Source organism: Oryzias melastigma, linkage group LG24 (genome assembly GCF_002922805.2).
Source record: "Oryzias melastigma strain HK-1 linkage group LG24, ASM292280v2, whole genome shotgun sequence".
In the NCBI taxonomy this organism is placed as follows: Eukaryota; Metazoa; Chordata; class Actinopteri; order Beloniformes; family Adrianichthyidae; genus Oryzias; species Oryzias melastigma.
Window position 1 is genome coordinate 4,588,402 of NC_050535.1, and position 19,771 is coordinate 4,608,172.

The window sequence follows — 19,771 nt, forward strand, 5'->3', positions numbered from 1 at the left end:
TAAATTCCATAAACTGAACGGATTCTGTACAGGAAAAACATCTTGAAAGACATTGATTGACAGGGTCAACAGCCAATCAGAATGTAGAATAAAAGCATGCAAAATTAAACTAAAAAAAATAAATAAATAAATAAATAAAAAAACAGCAAGACCATGAAAGGTGAACTGATATAGTGAAGGAATGCTTTATAAATAATTTCAGGCTGGCTTAATATTTTATTATTATGGATATTATTTGTCTTTTTATAAATCCTACAGTGTTTATTTAAATGTATATATATATTATGTTGCCTGTTCTAAATTAGCCTACAAAATTATGTCAATAAAACAAACTTCTAAATATGTCAACCAACAGTTTGATCACTTTTAATTTCTGTTTTCCAAAAGTGCAAAAATTAACTTCATGACTATGAGTGTGTCAATTAAAAAATAAATAAATGTTTCTTTAGACAAAAATTGACTAGATTGCAGTTTTTTAAAGTATTTCTTCAAATATTTGGCACTTTCTGCAAATTCTGCAAGTTTGGTATCGAAACGCTCAGCATGTTCAGGATGTTCCTGATATTACTTTTGGTATTTATACATTTTACACAATTTTTGACATTTTTCTGAATTTTTCAAGACATTTTTCACATTATTACATAATTCTGCAAATTATACAAGCATGGCATCAAAATGTTGAGCACGTTCAGGACATTATAAAACAATTAAAGTTAATTTCTTCAGCATTTTCAGCAAACAGCTTCAGCCTCAGTGACCAAAATGAAAAAGCATTTACACTAGCATTATTGCAGATAATGCAACTTTTCTAGTTTGTTTAGTATAAGTCAAAAAAGGAAGTGAGTAAGGAAGTGCAATAATTAGTTAAGTAAATATACCAAAAACACCTAAACACAACATGTAGATACTATATACCATCACACTAAATCTGTAATTATGGTAGGATCCCCTGTACTGTTGGCTGGATATGCTTTAATCCTTCTTATGGGGATCCAGATGACCCCACTTTTAATGTAAACTTGCCTAAGATAGCACAAGTTGTGCAGACCAGGTGTGTAGTTGTGCCGTAGCAAGGCAAAACTCTACTTCTCCACCAAATCATGCACCACAGGTTTAACGCTACAGTGCAGCCATTGCACCTTTTTTATGGTTGCATATAAACTACAGTGATTAATTTTAAGACATTTTGGCTTTTGCTCTAAAATCACTTTAATACAGTGACTGTTAAGTTTTCTAAGAGCAGCAAAGCTCCTGACGCTCATGTGCAGAAAGAAAGCAGTTGTCAGTTGTATAGCATTTCAATTACTATTATAGGTATTTTCTGACATTAACAAACAGCTATCTGTATAATTGTTGTACACACATTTATATTATTTTCACCACTAACACCTGAAAAACCTTTTTTATTGTCTTGAAAAATCCTAAATTATAAGTGATGTCAAATTCACAGAAACAACTGTGTGTGTTTATTTGCATTTTTGACTACCTGAATTGTTGTTGCACATATGCAGAGACTTTGTGTTTGGGTTGGATTTATTTAGCAGTGATTTTAGTGCGTGCACCCACGTGTATTGCTGTGCACAAATATACTAACGTGTGGTGGTAGTTCATTGATTACACGTGGTTATTGGGCACAATATGTAAGCAGCCATGAGTAGGACTCATTCCACTCTGTGAGGGGGTTTACACTGGACATAAACCACCTTGTTTGTCGTATAGTCAGGAAGTGAGCAGTGCTAAAGATAGATGTGGAACACAAGTCAATTTAGAGTGATGGGATTGAGCAGACGGAAAATATTTGTGTCTGGGTTGAAGACAAAGTGATTATCAATCAGTATACAAAAAATACTCCAATTATTACCTTTGGATAATCGCATGGTACCTTGAGTTTTACCACATGTTATATTCCCATTGGGGACATAGAGAAGACACAACACTGCGTCTTATTGGCTTCCTAGTTAATAAAGAAAATGCCAATCATATTTAATATAGAGCATAATAACCCAATTTAAATCAGTACGAGCTGATTAGAGTACCCCCTACAAATACTATCAGTTCAGTTCATTCAGTGGTCTTCATTCTATTGTCTTAAGGCTTGTAGCACCGTTATTACACTTCCATAGAAGGATGTACACTGACACAACTGATGTAAAATATGTCACGCTTAAAGTACTGTATCTATTGAATAGTATGTTCCTGTCATTATTTTTAGTAGACATATTTGGTTGGATAAAAGATTGTGGGATACAAATTAGTAGGGGTGTAAGGAAAAATCGATTTGGCGATCTTTCATTTGACGGTGCTTTAATCGATATAAAATGCAGAGAAGATGATATTTAAACAATTATTTATGACCAGACATGTCTTACTTTTTTTCCACTTAAAGGGGCCATACCATGAAAAAACATCTTCTAAGTGTATTATACTGTTCATTCTTCACTATAAAGAACCCCAAAGCGGTATTTTGATCCGTTCATGCATTTAAGAGTCTAAAAAAACATTTTTTAGTGTTCCAAAGCAAATATATGATCATATATATATGGATATGGTTTGCTCAGAAAGGCTTAAGAAAATCAGGGTATGGCCCCTTTAAACCCCTGACCACTAGGTGGCAGCACACTGAGCTTCTTTGAGCAGCTCTACACCGCGACCAAAACAACAACAACCATCTAAAAGCCCTAGAGAAGCTACAATTAGCAATGTTGGAAATTAGCGGCACATTATTTCCCCAATCATACGTTTAGAACTTTATTAGTCAAGACAGATTTATTCTAAGTTTTCTTTCCTATACTGATAAATACATTTGTCGTGGAAATCAGACAACATTGACTTTTCCCTTTAAGAACAAATATTTCCTTATTTACCAAAAGAAAAACACAATGAATTTGCTTGGGTAAAAGCAACTTGTATATGAGATACAGTTGCAGTATTTGACGTTGGAATTGTTTCATAAAATTAATTTAACCATTTTATTACTTTAAATTGCATATTAATATTCAGATAGTTTTTTTCTAAGTGATATATCGCGATATGTATCGTATTGTGAGATGTGTATCACGATACATATTCTATCGTCAGATTCCTGCCAATACACACCCCTACAAATTAGCACATTTTTTTCTAAATAATAGGATCAACTTTTTACTAAATTGGACAGCTTTCAAACTCTTGTGACAAAAAATGCAAATTAGGAAGTAAAGTAAAGTAAATGACTCAGCTTTTGGCACTTTGAAAGTAATGCTGGCATGTGAAAAAATGGCAATTATGCAACTTGAACTGCCATTATGACTGTCCAGGATCTAATTATCTGAGCAACAAGGATAAAGCAAAAATAAAAGGGCTGAAGAAGCAGATACATTGATAAGTTCTTTAATAAATCAAGATGTACCAAATAATAGAAAACAAGTATATATTTGAGTTAAACATATGTCTTACCTGAAGGTAATGAGGCGTTCTTGATGACGTTTTGAGGTCTGTGTGCATCATGGGTTTGTCTAAGTTGAGGGATGACTTCCTATATGCTTCCTTGGCCTGGCTGACAGTTAAAGTGGACCATGAGCTTCTCTTCATGTATTTGCCCTCTGGCGCCATGGCCATGCTCTCACAGGCCGAACACTTGACGTCATTGTTACTCTTAGAACCTTTGAGCGACATCTCTCCAAAGTGATGGCTGTGCATGGAATCTGGATAACAGTGATCGACGTGTTCTCCATGGTGTCGTGACATGACACTAGGTGGGCGGTAGGTGCTGTCACTATCTAAATTGTCATCCGAGCTCCACCAGCCACCTGACCGATGCTTCCGCTCTTTACTCTTGCTTCTCTTGCTGCCATGTTTGGAGGAGTGGTGACTGTGATGGTAATAACCCCCTGTTCCCCCTCCGCCACCTCCCATTATATCCCCCTTTGTGCCGTTCATCTTGGATGACCCCTCTAAGGAGTGAGACTTAGTGAAAAGCTTTTGCACAGAATGAACCAGGTGTCTGATGCGGCCGGGACTCTCGCTCCGTTGCTCTGCAGCTGTGGAGGCCCGCTGGTACTGTAGCGTGTGGAAGCCGTCGCGTTGCAATGGCAGTTGTTTCTCGAACTGGTCTAGCAGGTTTGCAGGGAGGCGGTTGCTCTTGGTGCTTGAATGGTGCGAGGAAGCAGCTGCCGCAGCTGCAGCCGCAGCGACAGCTGGGGAGGTGGCGGAGGCTGTAATGGCAGCGCAGTCGTCGCGTGTGATCGAGTCATAGTACTGAGAGCTATAGTGCATTCTAGGGAAGGTGCTGCTGGAGATGTGGTCTGACACCGCAGGTGGGGGCATGGTGACGGGGGCCATCATCATCCGGTCGGAATGGACGGAGCTCCGGGGCGAGTAGCGGTGGTGGAAGTCAATGGGGCAGCTCTCCGTGGGGCTGAGCAGGTATGACAGGTAGCGGGTGTCCGAGCCATGGTGAGCGTGGGGGTCGTGGACGTGAGGGTCATAGTCCAAGCCGTGGGATAAAGGAATATGGTGCTGTGAACGGCTGCCCGATAAGCCCTTCATGTTCCTGGCAGGAGGGAGATGTCTGCCTTCATTGAATTTCCGAGGTGGGGACCAAGTAGATAACTGCTGGTCTGTCAATAGAAAGAGGAGCAAAAAATTAGAATAAAGTTATGCCCAGGAATATAGAGATAAGACTGCTGTGCATGAACTTATAGGGCTGGAACGAGTATCCGAGTTGGAGCATCTTAGCGCCAGTATCCGAGTGCGAGTATCCAAGCGCTCAGATAGTCGCGCTCAGATACTCGCGATCTGCTACCGAAAATTTGAGTACGGATATTCGCGACGTCCAAGATCGCTAATTTGCGATTTTCATATTTATAGTGGAGTGTCATAAAATATTGTTCGGAAATTATGTTTTTATTGCTCTGAAATACATAATAAGGTTGTATTTTAATTTTATGAGCTAAAAGAAAGCCTAATGTGCAGAACATATCCAGGCCATAGGCGACCTAGGCAGCCGCCTAGGGTGCCATCTGCTGGAGGGGGCATCACATTACAATAGTTTTTGGTTTTTTACAGCTTAACACACCACTCATTTAGTGTAAAAATGTTTTTAAAAGATAATATATAAAAACATGAATAAAAGTTATCCATTATTTTGCCTGGTGCTGTGCCCCTCCTTGCCTTCCCTGTTTAAGCAAGGTGGGAGGGAAGGGGGGAGCGGTGTTATCTGTTAGTGCTTCTATAAAACTTTAAGGATGAAAAAGCAGCAAAACAAGCCATCAGGGACAGCTTTAAGGTAAAAAAAGAAATAAAGATGAGGAAAAAACTGGCTCAAAACAGAGATTTGTCTGTTTCATTTACATTCACTGCTTGGAAATGGACTCCCCCCTGCATTTCGGTTGAAAAAAACTCTTCTTTTTTGTTGAAAAAGAAGGATTTAACTGGTGATCTAGTTTTTTTTTTCTCTTCCTCTTTTTAAACACATAATGGAAAGCTTTAAACCTTAAACACAGAAGATCTCTTGTGCAGTCTGCCCAAATGGTAGTAGTTAGTGTTCCCACCTATCATACAGGGGATGAGGGTTCATGTCCTGGCTAGGCAGTATTTTTTTTATCATAATTTTTTTTTAAGTGATTTATATTTCATTCTTAAAAATTAAAATTGAATAAAAGCTTATTTTAACATATTCAAGGCTGCTACTGTGCCTCAACATTGTTTTGGTTATGGTAGCTCTTCAACAGTTGACGCACTTTGTAATTCCAGTGGATTCTGAAATGGAGAATCACAGCTTTGATATACAGCTCTGTACAGCTGATGGATGTAATCAACGCGACTTTTTATACCGGATTTGCACCATTATGTCATACAAACAACGTAAAGTATTGCAGAACTTTGAGGATAAATAAATTGTGGCAAAAATTTCCAGGATTTGTCCTTAAATGATCAAAAACAACAATATTTTTATGTTACTGCTGAACTTAATCAGAAGGTTGGCAAAAAAAAACACTTTTTTTTGCTAACAAACACCATTTATTTCTATCTAAAATGTGTTTTCATCAATTTTGTTCATTCTGATCTCCTGTTCAAAATAAGAAATAAATGACAGTGATTTAATACAAATAATTTACATTTTCACTCATCCAGTAAAAAGACATACATATATCAACAAATAATATATTAAAAAGTAAGAATCGTGGTTCGATTTGTAAATCGTTGAACTTGATTAGTAATGATCCACATCCCTAGACCAACCATAACCATCTATCCATTGAAATGTTTGGACTCTGATCCTCACACTTTCATTCCACCCTGTTGAAACACACCTGGATTTTGTGACAGTCACTGTAAGGTTTCTATAACGATTGATGACCTGATTCAGATATTTTTGGTAGCATTGAAATATGTAGTTTGACCCATGATTGAGAAACACTCAACTACTAACTAAATTCTGTCCTCTTTGGGGCAGTGTGCATCACAAAGTATAAAATCTCATTAAATTAGTTTTGAACTAATGCTGCACAGACTTAAAGTGGCCCTTTGAACTCATTTTCAGTAGGTGTTAAAATACACAGTAATTAATTTGGTTGAAAACAGTTTTACAAATATTTTTTTAATACATTTTTATTTCAGTGTACACTCTTGGACCCATCTCGACTTAATGTGGCGTGTTGATATCGTCCAAATAAAGAAAACGTTGTTGATGACTCTATCATTAATATAATAAAATAGACTTTTTCAAGTAAAAATTTACATTTTGCTAAGCATACTCTGAATTGATGATTAGATTTTCATTTATTAAAATTACGGGAAAATACTTAATACAATTTTTAATACTAAAATGACAAATTACAGATTAACTGAACGTATCTGAGTAGTTGCACCTGGATACCATTCATTTTCTGCTTCATAATTATGACCCACATTCGAACGTGGAGATTAGGTTAGAAATGGGGGGGGTAGACGCACACTAAAGTAATTTCCCAAATTCTCTGCAGCAGGGTACTCCGGTCTGGAGCCATGCACATTGTCTTACATAACATTTTGGATCTCTGATCCTGCAAACCATTTCAAAAGCGGCCAGAAATAAAATGCTCTGTTGCTATGGCAACTGCGGCTGACGAAAACCCGGAACAGGATTTTTCAAGGTTGCGTGGGGTTGTTCTCTGTCTCATGAAAGGGAAGAAGACAGAGACAGTTTTTTAACGTTGTAGAACAAGAACTCCTCATCCTTGACTCAAAAGGTTTCCTCATCTTAAAGATGTGTGTTCTTAGGTGTCCTCATAAGTAGGATTTGAAGCATCAACAAAAACACTTTTGTTTGTACTTTAGTTGCTTTTCGGAACCAATTTTTTTGGGACCCTCTTGTACAATTATGTCACATTCAAGTGTCTACTCTTTTCCACCAATTTGGTTGCTGCAGCAACAAAACGTGTCGAATCAAAGATAATATTAGTAAATGAAGACACACTGTGTATGCCAGTGTTTATGCGTCTGGCTTTGACAAATGATGATGTGTTATTCACAACAAACTGTAGTCTATGAAGAGGTTTTGTCAACATATACAAAAATGTTTTTGGAAATAGCCAAAGATCAGTTGAGCCACTGATTAAGAAAATTAGTTTTTCATGCAGCTTTGTTCAAGTTAAGTATGGGGATATTTTTCTTAAAACAGAAACTCTGCTGCTGTGATATTTGACAACTCATGATGTGGCATATACTCTTAAGATGACCATTCAAAAAGCCTACTAACTTGATGTACATGTAAACTTTACTGAAATTATCCTAGACAGAACAGGAACAAAAAAAGCACAAACTTGCACATTAACACAGATCACATCATTATTAGTGATAAAAAAGGTTATTGTATTATTTCAGGTAAGTGTAACTATGAGTACAACAATATATAACCTATAAATTAGAATTTCATTATACAGTATAAAAAAGTTAAGTCAGATTTTAATTTAAAACCAAAAATTGGGTGTAAATTCTGACGAGGGAAAAAAATGCTAAAGAACAAAATGTGCCACCTTGTTTAAATGTCTTCACAAAATGAATATCTGCACTGCAACTTTTAATATTAAAATGTTTTTGTTCTTATATTTGGATCTACTTTATCAGCCTGCATGAAAAAACTTTGAAAGCAAAAATAATATAGTGTAGTGTAAATCAGTCTAAAGAATATTGCATCGCAACGCAATTGTTTAAGTTGGATGTCGCATCCATCCATCTTTTTCTGCTCATCCAGGACTGGGTCGTGAGGGCAGCAGTCTAAACAAAGATGCCCAGACTTCCCTCTCCCCGGTCACTTCCTCCAGCCTCTCTGGGGGGACCCCGAGGCGTTCCCAGACGAGTTAAGAGACGCAGTCTCCCCAGCATGTCCTGGGTCTTCTCCATGGCCTCTGTCCAGTGCCCGAGCCACCTCAACTGGCTCCTCTCAATGTGTAGGACAATCGACTCTACTCGGACCAAGCTTCTCGCCCTATCCTTTCGGTCGCTTGTATTCGGTACCTCGTTCTTTCGTTCACAACCCAGAGCTCAAGACCAAAGTTGAGTATCTGAAGATAAACCAGTAAATTGAAAGCTTCAATTTCTGGCTCAGCTCTCTTCACCACAACGAACCGCATAACAGCGGTGTCGCTCCAAACTGCCTGTCAATCTCACGCTCTGATATTCCCTCACTCGTAAACAAGACTCCAAGATACTTAAACTCTTCCACCTGAGGCAGGAGCACTCCGTCAACCCAGAGAGGACCGTAGCCTCAAGGGTTGCTGACCCTTACCTCCGCTGTTTCACATTCGAGTCCATGCCAGAGGTCCTGACTCGACGAAGCTAACAGGACAACATCATCTGCAAAGAGCAGAGAGGAAATTCTGTGGTATCCAAATCAGACTCCCTCTAATTCCTGGCTGTGCTTAGAAATTCTGACCATGAAAACTATGAAAACAACCGGTGATAAAGAACAGCCTTGCTGGAGTCCAACAAGCACAGGGAACAGGTCTGATTTACTGCCGGTGTAGGTACCACATCTACTCGGGGTGTCAGAACGGCTCGGGGTCCTGCGACAACTGATGACGTCACACTACGGAAACCCCACTGAGACAAACTACTTAGCTGTTGAGATGTGCTCGGGCGTTTCATGCTCGGGTTCGCGTTTTCACGGGCACACTACGGAAACCCCACTGAGACAAACTACTTAGCTGTTGAGATGTGCTCGGGCGCTTCATGCTCGGGTTCGCGTTTTCACGGGTTGCTCGGGTTCAACAAATTGTATTCATTTTTGCTGATGAAAAGGTGATGGAAATGCATTTTGGCCACACGGAATATGTCCAGCCAAAATGACATTGCTACATGTCCGCACTATACGAGTCCTTTGTGCTCGGGTTCTATTCATTTGTTTTCATTATACGTTTCATTGTGTAACCTAGTTCTTTTCCCTCATAATTATGGTATTTCGAATTTGAAGGTATGTCTGGTGTCATTTGTTATACCAAATTTTAATATCATTCTAATTTAAACTTCACACTGACTTACAGAACCTTGTCACTGATTTAAAAGGTATGATTGCAGTTATATTTCCTTTCTAAACATGTTTAAAATAATAAATAAAATCGATTTACAAAAAAAGAGCACACTTCTCTTGGTTTGTCCATTGTTTAATTATTCAAGTCTTATTAAAACAAACAAAAAACCTTGAAAAATTAGTTAAATTCAAATCGGTGTAGAGCCAATCAAACATTGAGACGTCATCACAGCCAATCAAACATCGAGACGTCATCAGTTGTCGCAGGCCCCCGAGCCGTTCTGACACCCCGAGTAGATGTGGTACCTACACCGGCTATGTGAACCAAGCTCCTGCTCCAGTCATACAGCGAGTGGACAGCCTTCAGTAAGGCTCCCTGAACCCAGTACTCCCAGAGCACCCTCCACAGGACACCACGGGGGGCGTGGTCAAACACTTTCATATGGACTGGATGAGCGACCTCCCACGAACCCTCCAGCACCATTAAGAGGGTTTAGAGCTGGTCCACCGTTCCACGACCAGGACGGAAACCTCACTGTTGTTCCTGGATGTCACAAATAAATGTGAATCTCTTGTTGTGTCTAAAATTTGCATTAAGGTGATCTGTATTTATGGTGGCCAGAGCTCTGTTCTAGGTATAAAAGAAGGTTACACCAATGCAAAGGTTGCTGGCTGGTGCAAAAAAACTGTTATAATAAAAATCAAGCTTTGTCATCATGCTCAGTGAGGACAGCCTGCAGGCAAAATCAAGAACGAGGATGTCCTAGTCAGCTCTGTCTTGGACAGCACCCCCTCCTACTCTCCCTGAAATGACCTGCTATAACTTTGATGCCCCTTCAGCCTCCAGCTCATCCGCCTGAAGGAAAGTTCAGTGTTTCAGGTGGTAACTCGAACTGATGTCCTGTCCCACACAATTCAGCTGTTTCCATCAGTGGAGAAGTCCTTGAGTTCACAAAAAGCATGCTATTGCCTGGCAATATTTTAACGCGGTTTCTATTCACCAGGTGCTTCTTGTTGAAACTCGTGCTCAAAAACAAAGATTGTTGTGATAAGTTTGGAAAATTAGGGTGATTTAAGCTATTTGAGAGTATTTCCATGTTGGCAGAGGATAAGCTTTCATATTAACATGAAATGTATTTTTCTATAAGGTTAAGATGTTACTTAAAATTCTTGGCTGCAACTCATTTTCCTTCTCAAGTTCATGAATAGTTGATGAGGTCTTTCCTGTTTCACAGCTTAGACAACAGGTATCATAGAGCATCACCAACAATCAATTTCCTTAATGAGTTCCTGTTTTACTCTGCGTAGGTTATAACACATATTTTACCACTTGACACTGATGAGAAATACTTAGAGGAAAGCGATTGCTTCAGATGAAAAATATGTTTAGGGGAAAGCCCCCCTTTTTTGCAGAGATTTGTGGAAACGCAAAAGACAGCTGGCTGCTTGAAATAAAGCTCCAACTTCTTGCTGTAGTCAGCGCCTGGCCAGCGTTTTTCCCAAGATGGTTGCATAACAGAATAAATGCAGCCTTCCTCCTCCACGCCAATGCACAGCATGCTAATGCCACAGGGAAAAACTGAGCAACAGGCAGACAAACTGTTGAGACAATACTAGTAACCCTGAAAAAAACAACCCCAGTCCTCATCAGCTATGTCTACATCATTAGGAAAGGAGTGCGCCAACTTAATTAATCAGAAATGGCCCTACACCAAACATAAGTGCTCTAAAACAAGGTATTAAAATCAGCAGGAACACCATCAGGACATGTTGAGAAATACCATCTTCTTATAAAAAAAAGAAAAAAAACCTAAAGTTTATATTTTTTTTATTTCCTAACTTTTATCCTTTTCATTTGTCTGCCTCAGATACTTAACAGTAAAGCCACAAACATCCTTGTATAAATCAATAACATTTGTCTTGAAGTCATGCTGAGATATGAACTTAAACAGTGTTTGATACTGACATTTATATGACCAGAAAGCTAAACTGCAAATGTCCTCAGTAGTTTTTTAGACAAAGGAAGAAAAATGTCCAGGAGCCCCTAAAGAAAAAGCATGCTAACTGGTGCGCACCAGATGCTAACTGGTGTGTACCAGATGCTAACTGGTGTGTACCAGATGCACACCGAATTGTTAACCTAGCAAAAGCTTCAAAAAATCAAAGCAAAAAAAAAAAAAAAAAAAATTTCTGGTTACTATCTGGTGCGAAACTATGGAGCCTCTAAAGGGACATCGAAAAAAAAAAAACTAAGTTAAAATAAAAAGCAGATACTCACTCTTGCGCACCAGATACTAACTACTGCACACCAGATTTTGACCAGTCCGTGCGAGACCAATGCGCACCAAATACTAACCTATGCACGCCAGATACAAACTGGTGCTCACCAGATACTAATCGGGGTGCACTAGATATTAACCAGTCCATGCCAGATATTAACCGGTGTGCACCAGATACCAGCCGGTGTGTACATGATTTTAACCAGTCCATGTCAGGTACTATCCGGTGTGCACCAGATACTAACCGGTGTGCACCAGATACTAACCGGTGTGCACCAGATACTAACCGGTGTGCACCAGATACTAACCGCTGTGCACCAGATACTAACCGGTGTGCGCCAGATACTAACCGGTGTGCGCCCGATACTAACCGGTGTGCACCAGATATTAACCGGTGTGCACCAGATACTAACCGGTGTGCACCAGATACTAACCAGTGTGCACCAGATACTAACCGGTGTGCACCAGATATTAACCAGTGTGCACAAGATACTAGTGTGTACAAGATAGTAGCGCACGAAATACTAACCGTTACATTCCAGATATGAACTGCGGTACCAAATAGTAAGCTGTGTCCACCAGATACTAACCGGTGCACACCAGATACTAACCGATACAATCCAGATATGAACTGCGGTACCAGATACTAAGCTGTGTGCACCAGATACTAACCGGTGCACACCAGATACTAACCGATACATTCCAGATATGAACTGGGCCACCAGATACTACTTTTTTTTCTGAAATGTCCCTTTAGGAGCTCCGTAGTTTTCCACATTAAAGTAGGAATATATTTCTATTGAGAAATAAAAGCCTTTATATGAACCCTTTATATTTGTACATATATATTTTTTCCCTCTGTTTCCATATATTTCATATATTAGTTTCATTCTTTGACCATACCATTTTTCTGCCAATAGAACAGTTGTGCACTCTGACACATTTACAGAAAGCAGTTCTGGGGGTCGGGTTGCTTTGTGCCAGTGGTTTTGCCCACAACTCAGACTTAAATTTTTGGATAAACTACTGCTGTTCTGCAGAAGCTATGTCCTAGAAATGGTCGAAATTAATGTTTTGAATCCCAGCATCTAGTGGATTCAAATAAAACAGACTTTCTCAACACTTATCAGCTTAGAAAAGTTATTTAATGACTTTATGTCTGTATGTACAAATAGAAACAACAGTGAGAATTACGTAAGTAAAAAAGTGTTGGACCGGTGCAACTAAAACAAAATCCTACTCCACTGTATTTAGCTTGGCAGCAGATTCTGCATTTCACCTTTTGATATCCACCCACTCCCTCCTACTACTGCTGCTCTCTTTTCAGCCGCAGACTTGGCGGATGTGGTGATGGACCCTGGACACTAGCTCAGTCACTTCTTCATGCCCTTACACAAGAGTTCAAAATATTAACATATTATAATGTTAATGTGTTAGTTAACATAAACAAAACAAAATGTAGTTTTGAGCCTAAAATTGTAACCATTTTGGGCAGTAAAGTTGATGCGATATCTTCTAGAAATGTATTGTTTTCTCATATAAAAAGATAAATAAGATACACCCCGAACTAGAATAAACACAAACCTTCAAGACAAGGTGTTTGAACTGTAGAAAAAGCCTCTTGACCAAAAAGACAGACAATGCAAATTGAAAAAGGTACTGCCAACGTACTCTTGGAAAAAGCTTCAGAGTGTAGGAATTCAGAGGTGCTACACTCTTAATTTAGCCGCTTTGTCATGCTCTGCTCCATCTGTCCTGAACCGACTGCAGCCGAATGGAAAAAAAAAGACAGGAAAGTGATGAAGACAGGAGAGGAAGACTATTTTTCTCAGCTACTGGGTTGTCAAGCAGTGAGCGTGGTACTGGGGGCTTTTGTCATGGTAACCACATGTAGAGTGAATGAACTGGATTCAAAAACAGACTCGCATCACCTGAACTAGTAAACAAGAACAAAAACATCACCCTGTGATAATACACATTAATCATTCACTCAGCCTGAGCTGAATTCATTAAAGTAATCACATTTTCTTCTTTTAGTTATTGTGACATTAGGTTTGGTCAGATATTTTTGAATTATGCTGTCTTTCTTTTTGCATTTTTCTGAATAAAATAAACCCCAAATTGAAATCTTCAAAAATATAAACATTCTTTTTAAATTCAGTATTTATAATGAAATTATTAGTCCAATTTACTGTGCAGAATGAGTTGCACCATTATGAAACAATTCGACTTTATTCTCACATCTGTTCTACGATGTAATGAGGTTGCAACAGAGGCCAAACAAGTGGTGTGTGACTCAACAGAATATGGCTTGTGGTGCCACCTTGCTGTGTACAAGTGTGCCCTGATGTGCTTTAAAATTGTTGCTTTGTGGAATAAAAAAAGGCAGTAGTTTCCTCAAGGATGTCCGTTTTTTATTTAATTTGTTTGACTACGCCACAAGTACAATGGTTGTGGTTGCTCAATAGAAAAGCTACTGAGAATATAGATGTTTAGATATAAATAATTGGCAATTTGCATCTAAAGTGTTCAAATCACACTCTAAAATGGTTATAAGTTTACACTCTAGAAGAGACTATGATTTCTTAGTCATTTGTTTCAGAAAATATTAATTATAAAAAAAATTTTCCACCCATATTTATCCAGTTTTTGTCAAAAATCTGTTTACCCTTTTAAAATTAAAATAACAACAGAAACTTCCCAATTGACCCTGTTTAAACGTTTACAAACCCTAATGACTTTTTTCAAAACATACACAAAAGTTGATACAAAAAAGTTTGATTGGCAGCTAAAGGTAACGATCCTTTGACCGTAATCAATGTTTGTACACTAAAGGTCTTGGAGTTCCTAGGCTCCTAACAGACCCTTACATCTTTCATCCAGTGCTAGATTTCTGGATACTGATTCAGTTAAAGAGCCGTCAAAAAATCTACGGGAAAAGGTAACTAAACTGTACAAAACAGGAAAACACTAAAGTTCTGCCGTAACTGCTATAAAAATCCATAGGGATGAAAAGAAAAAACCCACAAATAACTGATATAGGACTGTTTCAAGATGTAAAATAAGCAAACACCTGAAGAAAAAATGGTCTAGATGGTCAATTTGCTAGAAGAAGGCCTTTTTTTGCACACATGCCACAAATTAGCTCCATTACAATACACCACTGAGACAAACGTCCACACTTCTGGGCCAAAGTCATTTGGAGTGATGAGACCAAGATTAAACTTTTTAGCCACAACCATAAAAGTCTACATTTGGAGAGGAGTCAACAGGCCTATAATGGAAATAACAGTATTCCCACATTAATGTTTTGGAGATGTGTGAGCTACAAAGACAGAAAACTTGGTCAAAATTGATGTCAAAACAAATTCAGCACATTATAGGTAAATACTGGAGGAAAACTTAAAATCTTCAGCTCAGAAGCTGCGCATGGAATGCACTTCGACATTTCAACATGACAAGGATACAAAACACAAGACTAAGTTCATCTGTCATTGGTTACAACAGACGAAGGCGAAGGTTCTAGAGTCATCGAAGTCTCCTGACCTCAATATTACTGAGCCACTCTGGGGAGATCTCAAATGGGCAGATCCAAGAATTTAAAAGAACTTGAGGCTTTCTGCTTACAAGTATGGACTGCTTTATGACCAACAGAGGCTTCATGATTTTATTGATGCAAAAATAGGCAATACAAGGTTTTAAGAACTGGGATATGTCAACTTTTGATTTGTGTAACAGTGTTGCTTAACAATAAATGGCTTAATCCAAACACAAGAGGAAACAAAGTTTTTGTGTTATCACTCATATTATCGGACAAATAGTCCAGAATTCATAGTATGTAAACTTGTAAGCACAATTGTATTCCTGCAATCTTTACTGTAGTAAAAGTCAATTTTTCTAGAAATTCCATTTAAGATTAATTATACTTCATGCTACGATTTCAGAACCCCTGCTCCCATTTGTTCTGTTATGTAACTGATAAGTTCTGCTTAAGTATTAATCTCCCATTGTCAAGAGGCGCATACCAAATTACATCAAATCCCCTCCGGGCTATGATTCAGCTACACCTGCATCGCCGTCACTGAGACACCTCTAAGTTCTCATCCTTGTCCATTCCACCTAAAGGAGCAAACAACCATTAAAATCTCTAAGCGATTCCTCATTAAAGACTCGGCTATCTAAAACAGCTACAGCACTGCCTGGAGATACAGTAAAAGCGTAAAACTGTGAATTTTACCTCGGAGATTTCAGTCACAGCAAATAAATCAAATGAAATAGATACACTTCTTGCTCTGGTAATCACATTTATTCACCTTTAATGTCATGAAGTGGCAAACAAATTACTCAGACAACAGAATAGTTATTTTAGTATGCTTGTTAAATTAAAGATTAATTAGGTCTACAAGACTAATAAAAAGTCACACCCCTTTGAGATGATCCAACTCTAAAGCTAAATTACTAAATAAAGCATTTTTTTGTTAAATCACAGTTTCTGTGTCATGTATAAATACTAGGGAGTATGAGAAGAGTACACCAGGACCTTTTTGAGGCTGTCACCAGTCACGTGACAAAACAACCAGATGGCATCTTAATTATAGCTCATGTTTTTGAACAATGAAGCTCAGAACCAGTTTCCACAACTTCAACCGGCTTCCTAAAAATCTCATCAGCAGAATGTAAACTAATGACCTTTATTACAGCTACTAAGGTCTTCAAAGTCAAGATCCAAAATGGTATTAGTATTTGGACATTACTACGTTCAGCTTTTACTAATTCTGCTAGATTTAAAAAGGTAAATTGGAGCCAGATGGGAATAATCATCAATCCTTGAAGGGTTACTCATCAGTAGGTGTCCAGATCTGTCTCCTATACCATTCCCCCCCCCACCAACCCCCCAATCGTCTGTTTCCATCATTACCTCCCCTGCTGCTCCCCTTTCCACAACTGTTAACCTCAACATTTCCTCTTCCATTCAGACCATTACGACAGACGAGTCTTCTATAACAAAACATAAAAAACCCCACAGTATCAAAATTGGTGCCTGCTTAATGCAGTCAATACCTCCATCCATGTACACAACATACATCTTTGACACAACTCTATTGGACCCCTGTCCAATAAAAAATGTATTGATAATTATATAGTTTTAGATCAAAGAAACATGGCTGGGTACAGACACTACAGCAGTTCTCCTTCAGGCCTCCGATCTATATTTTACTTTTATTTTTTCGACCACTTAGAGCACAAACAGCCTCTATTGTCTCCAGTTTTCCAGCTGTGAAGCAGATTTTCCACAATCAGTACTTCAACTTTGATATCATGCACTTATTTTTAAAAGTCCTCTAGGGTTTTTTGTATTATAGTTTACAGACCACCAAAGAGACGCCCTGGTTTTACTTATTTTTAATCAACCGACACATCTTTTAACATAAATTAATAGCATTATCTGTGATCAGACAAGCAGTGAGGCGTCCTACTTGCCTCTCTAGCTTTTAATCAAAGTGTCATTTAGCCAATTTAAAACCAAGACGATGCTCTTGAACTTGTCCTTAGTCCATGGCCTGCTAACAAATGTGTCCTCTGTCAGTGACTTGGCTCTATCTGATTACTATTTTAACACCACTGGTGTAAAGGTTGTCAATATGTTTCACAATGTTTGAAAGAAATATTTATTTCCATTGGACGGCCTGCTACAACTGGTTTCATAAAGCTACAGATCTCTGCGAGAATTAAGGAAGCTAAACTTGAAAACTGAAATTTATCACAATGCTACAGCCATGTCCCCCACTTATTTGAATGGCACTTGATCTTGGAAAATACGAGGTTGACTCAATTGTGCTTTTAAAAACAGCTCAAAAATATTTCCCTTCTGTGGAGAACTTGTGAAATCAAACAGTTAAAGGGACAATGAAGAGCTGCTGAACAAAAATGGTAAAAAAACAAATAGGGTTGAAAAATATTCTTTATTATTCAATAAAGGTTAATGCATAGTACATCATAATAGTGCGGCTATCCATATTCACAGATTAGGCATGCCTCTGGTCTCTAACCCTCGCAAATTAGGGGGAATACTGAATGCAAAGAATTTAATATTATTTACAGGCGAAGAAGAATACAACCCAAAAGAGGACAAAACTTGCTGTTGTTGTAATACCTTTCTGCCAATCAATGGATTTCATTGTGTGATGACAGTAGCTCCGTCCTGACTGGTCCCGTCCATTTTTCTATGGACCTACAACCAACGGGGGACCAAAAAATGGTACAAACGGGTCCAACCTATGGGTCCATTTTATAAAGGAATATTGAACAGATCCAGTCTGGTCTGAACAGCTCAGTCAAAACGAGGCATAGGTTCCACCCATTTCTCTCTTGCAAACACGGAGACATTCATTCATTGTTTTTATCTGTAGCATTATTTACTTTATGCTGTCTATTAAGAGTCTTAAATGGCTATAGAATTCTGCTGCACTAGTAATAATTACCCATCTGCTTCTGAATTAATTTGATGGTCCTTTACATAGTTAAATATCTAAAGAATGCCTATCAAAGGTGTGTGACAAAAAATAAAACAGGTTGATTGGTTGGTCAGTTCAGCATTCAATCTCATTGGATGCTTTCAGCATTATGCAACAATACTTCATAGAGAAAAGAAGATCTTTGCCGCAGTGGAATCTGCAGCAGCAGATCCCTGAGGAGCATAAAACTAAAGGGAGGTATATTTTTCTTTTTCTTTTTTTTTTTACAAACATATGACATGTCTGAGATTTCACACTCTTGCACTCATTTGTGCTTCTTGACATAATTTGCTGTGCTCTTGTAGATCTCACGGCACTTGATCACTGTGATAATTTCAAATTAAAAGCATTTACGCATATCTGGTTATTGGTTACGGAATAAGCTAGCAACTAATTCTTTATACATTCGAGATAATCAGTGTCAAATTACACATGGATGCTGATAATGTGAACTCCTTACAACTCTCTAAATGATGTTGCAGGAGAACACGTTTTTTTTCTAAATTAGTATGTAAATATATGCAAAGATGTGCATCACGGTCACTAATCAGGGATCAGGGAGCGAAGCACAAAAATCTCAGAACAAACAGGGCGTGGCAACAGGGATTTGGTATGTCTAATAAGTACCCTGATTATAAATCACTTCTTTTTTTAGGTTCTGCTGCTTTCTCTTGACACTCTTTATTATAGAGTTTTACCTTGTTAACAAAAAATAGAATTGCAGAAGGTTTCTTAAAGTAATTTCAGGCGAGTTTCATGACATTTGTGGCTTCTTCAATTTGCTGAAATAACGTTCTGTCATTTGGAGAGTAAAAGGCGGAGAGACGTAGGATACATTTCTCATTCCAAGTTGAAAGCTTCTTGCAGAGTCAAAGTTGCAGAACCAGCACTGAGATGTGGTGCAGCACTTTTGCTTCAGTGCAAAAACATCCAGTTTAACAGCTGCAGCTGTAATTTGACTGGTTACCAATCCGTCCTGTAACTGAACATTATTTAGTTGCTGCAAAATGTGTAAAATAATAAGATATAGAAAGCTTTAGTATTTAAACAGTGGATTTTTGATTATTTTTTTAATATAATAATTTATCTGAAATTACTTTTTCCATTTCTTTAACATTTCAGAAGATGCATTCTAAGCCAGTACTATGCGGTCGGATCAGGATCAGTTTAAAGTGAATGAAAATTGTAACTGAAAAAAAATGAAAATGTGAAAACTAGACATTGCAAATTTGAAAAAAAAATTAAATAAATCTTGAAAATTTGAAATAAAATTTTTTTTTTAAATTAAAAAAATGAAAACTTGAAATAAATATTGAAAATCTGAAAAAAATTAAATTAGAAAAACATTTTTACTTGAAAATTTGGAGAAAAATAAAACCTGAAAACGTGAATAGAAAAAGTCTTCAGTTTAGAGTTTTAACTTGGATTTCCTTTTTTAAATTTTTTTTAGTTTTTTCAAAATTTCAAGATTTATTTCAAGTGTTCAG

The 19,771-nt window shown here is 37.9% G+C and overlaps 1 protein-coding gene across 8 annotated transcripts in view; it reads right to left on the reverse strand.

Annotated features, from left to right (window-relative positions):
* LOC112157713 (disks large-associated protein 2) overlaps positions 1-19,771 on the reverse strand; it is a 92,908-nt gene that overhangs the window by 37,828 nt on the left and 35,309 nt on the right. For all 8 annotated transcript variants that reach the window (XM_024290623.2, XM_024290624.2, XM_024290619.2 and 5 more), the window contains one exon: positions 3,436-4,598. In XM_024290623.2, coding sequence (XP_024146391.1) covers positions 3,436-4,598 — 1,163 coding nt within the window. The remainder of the gene's footprint in view (positions 1-3,435; positions 4,599-19,771) is intronic.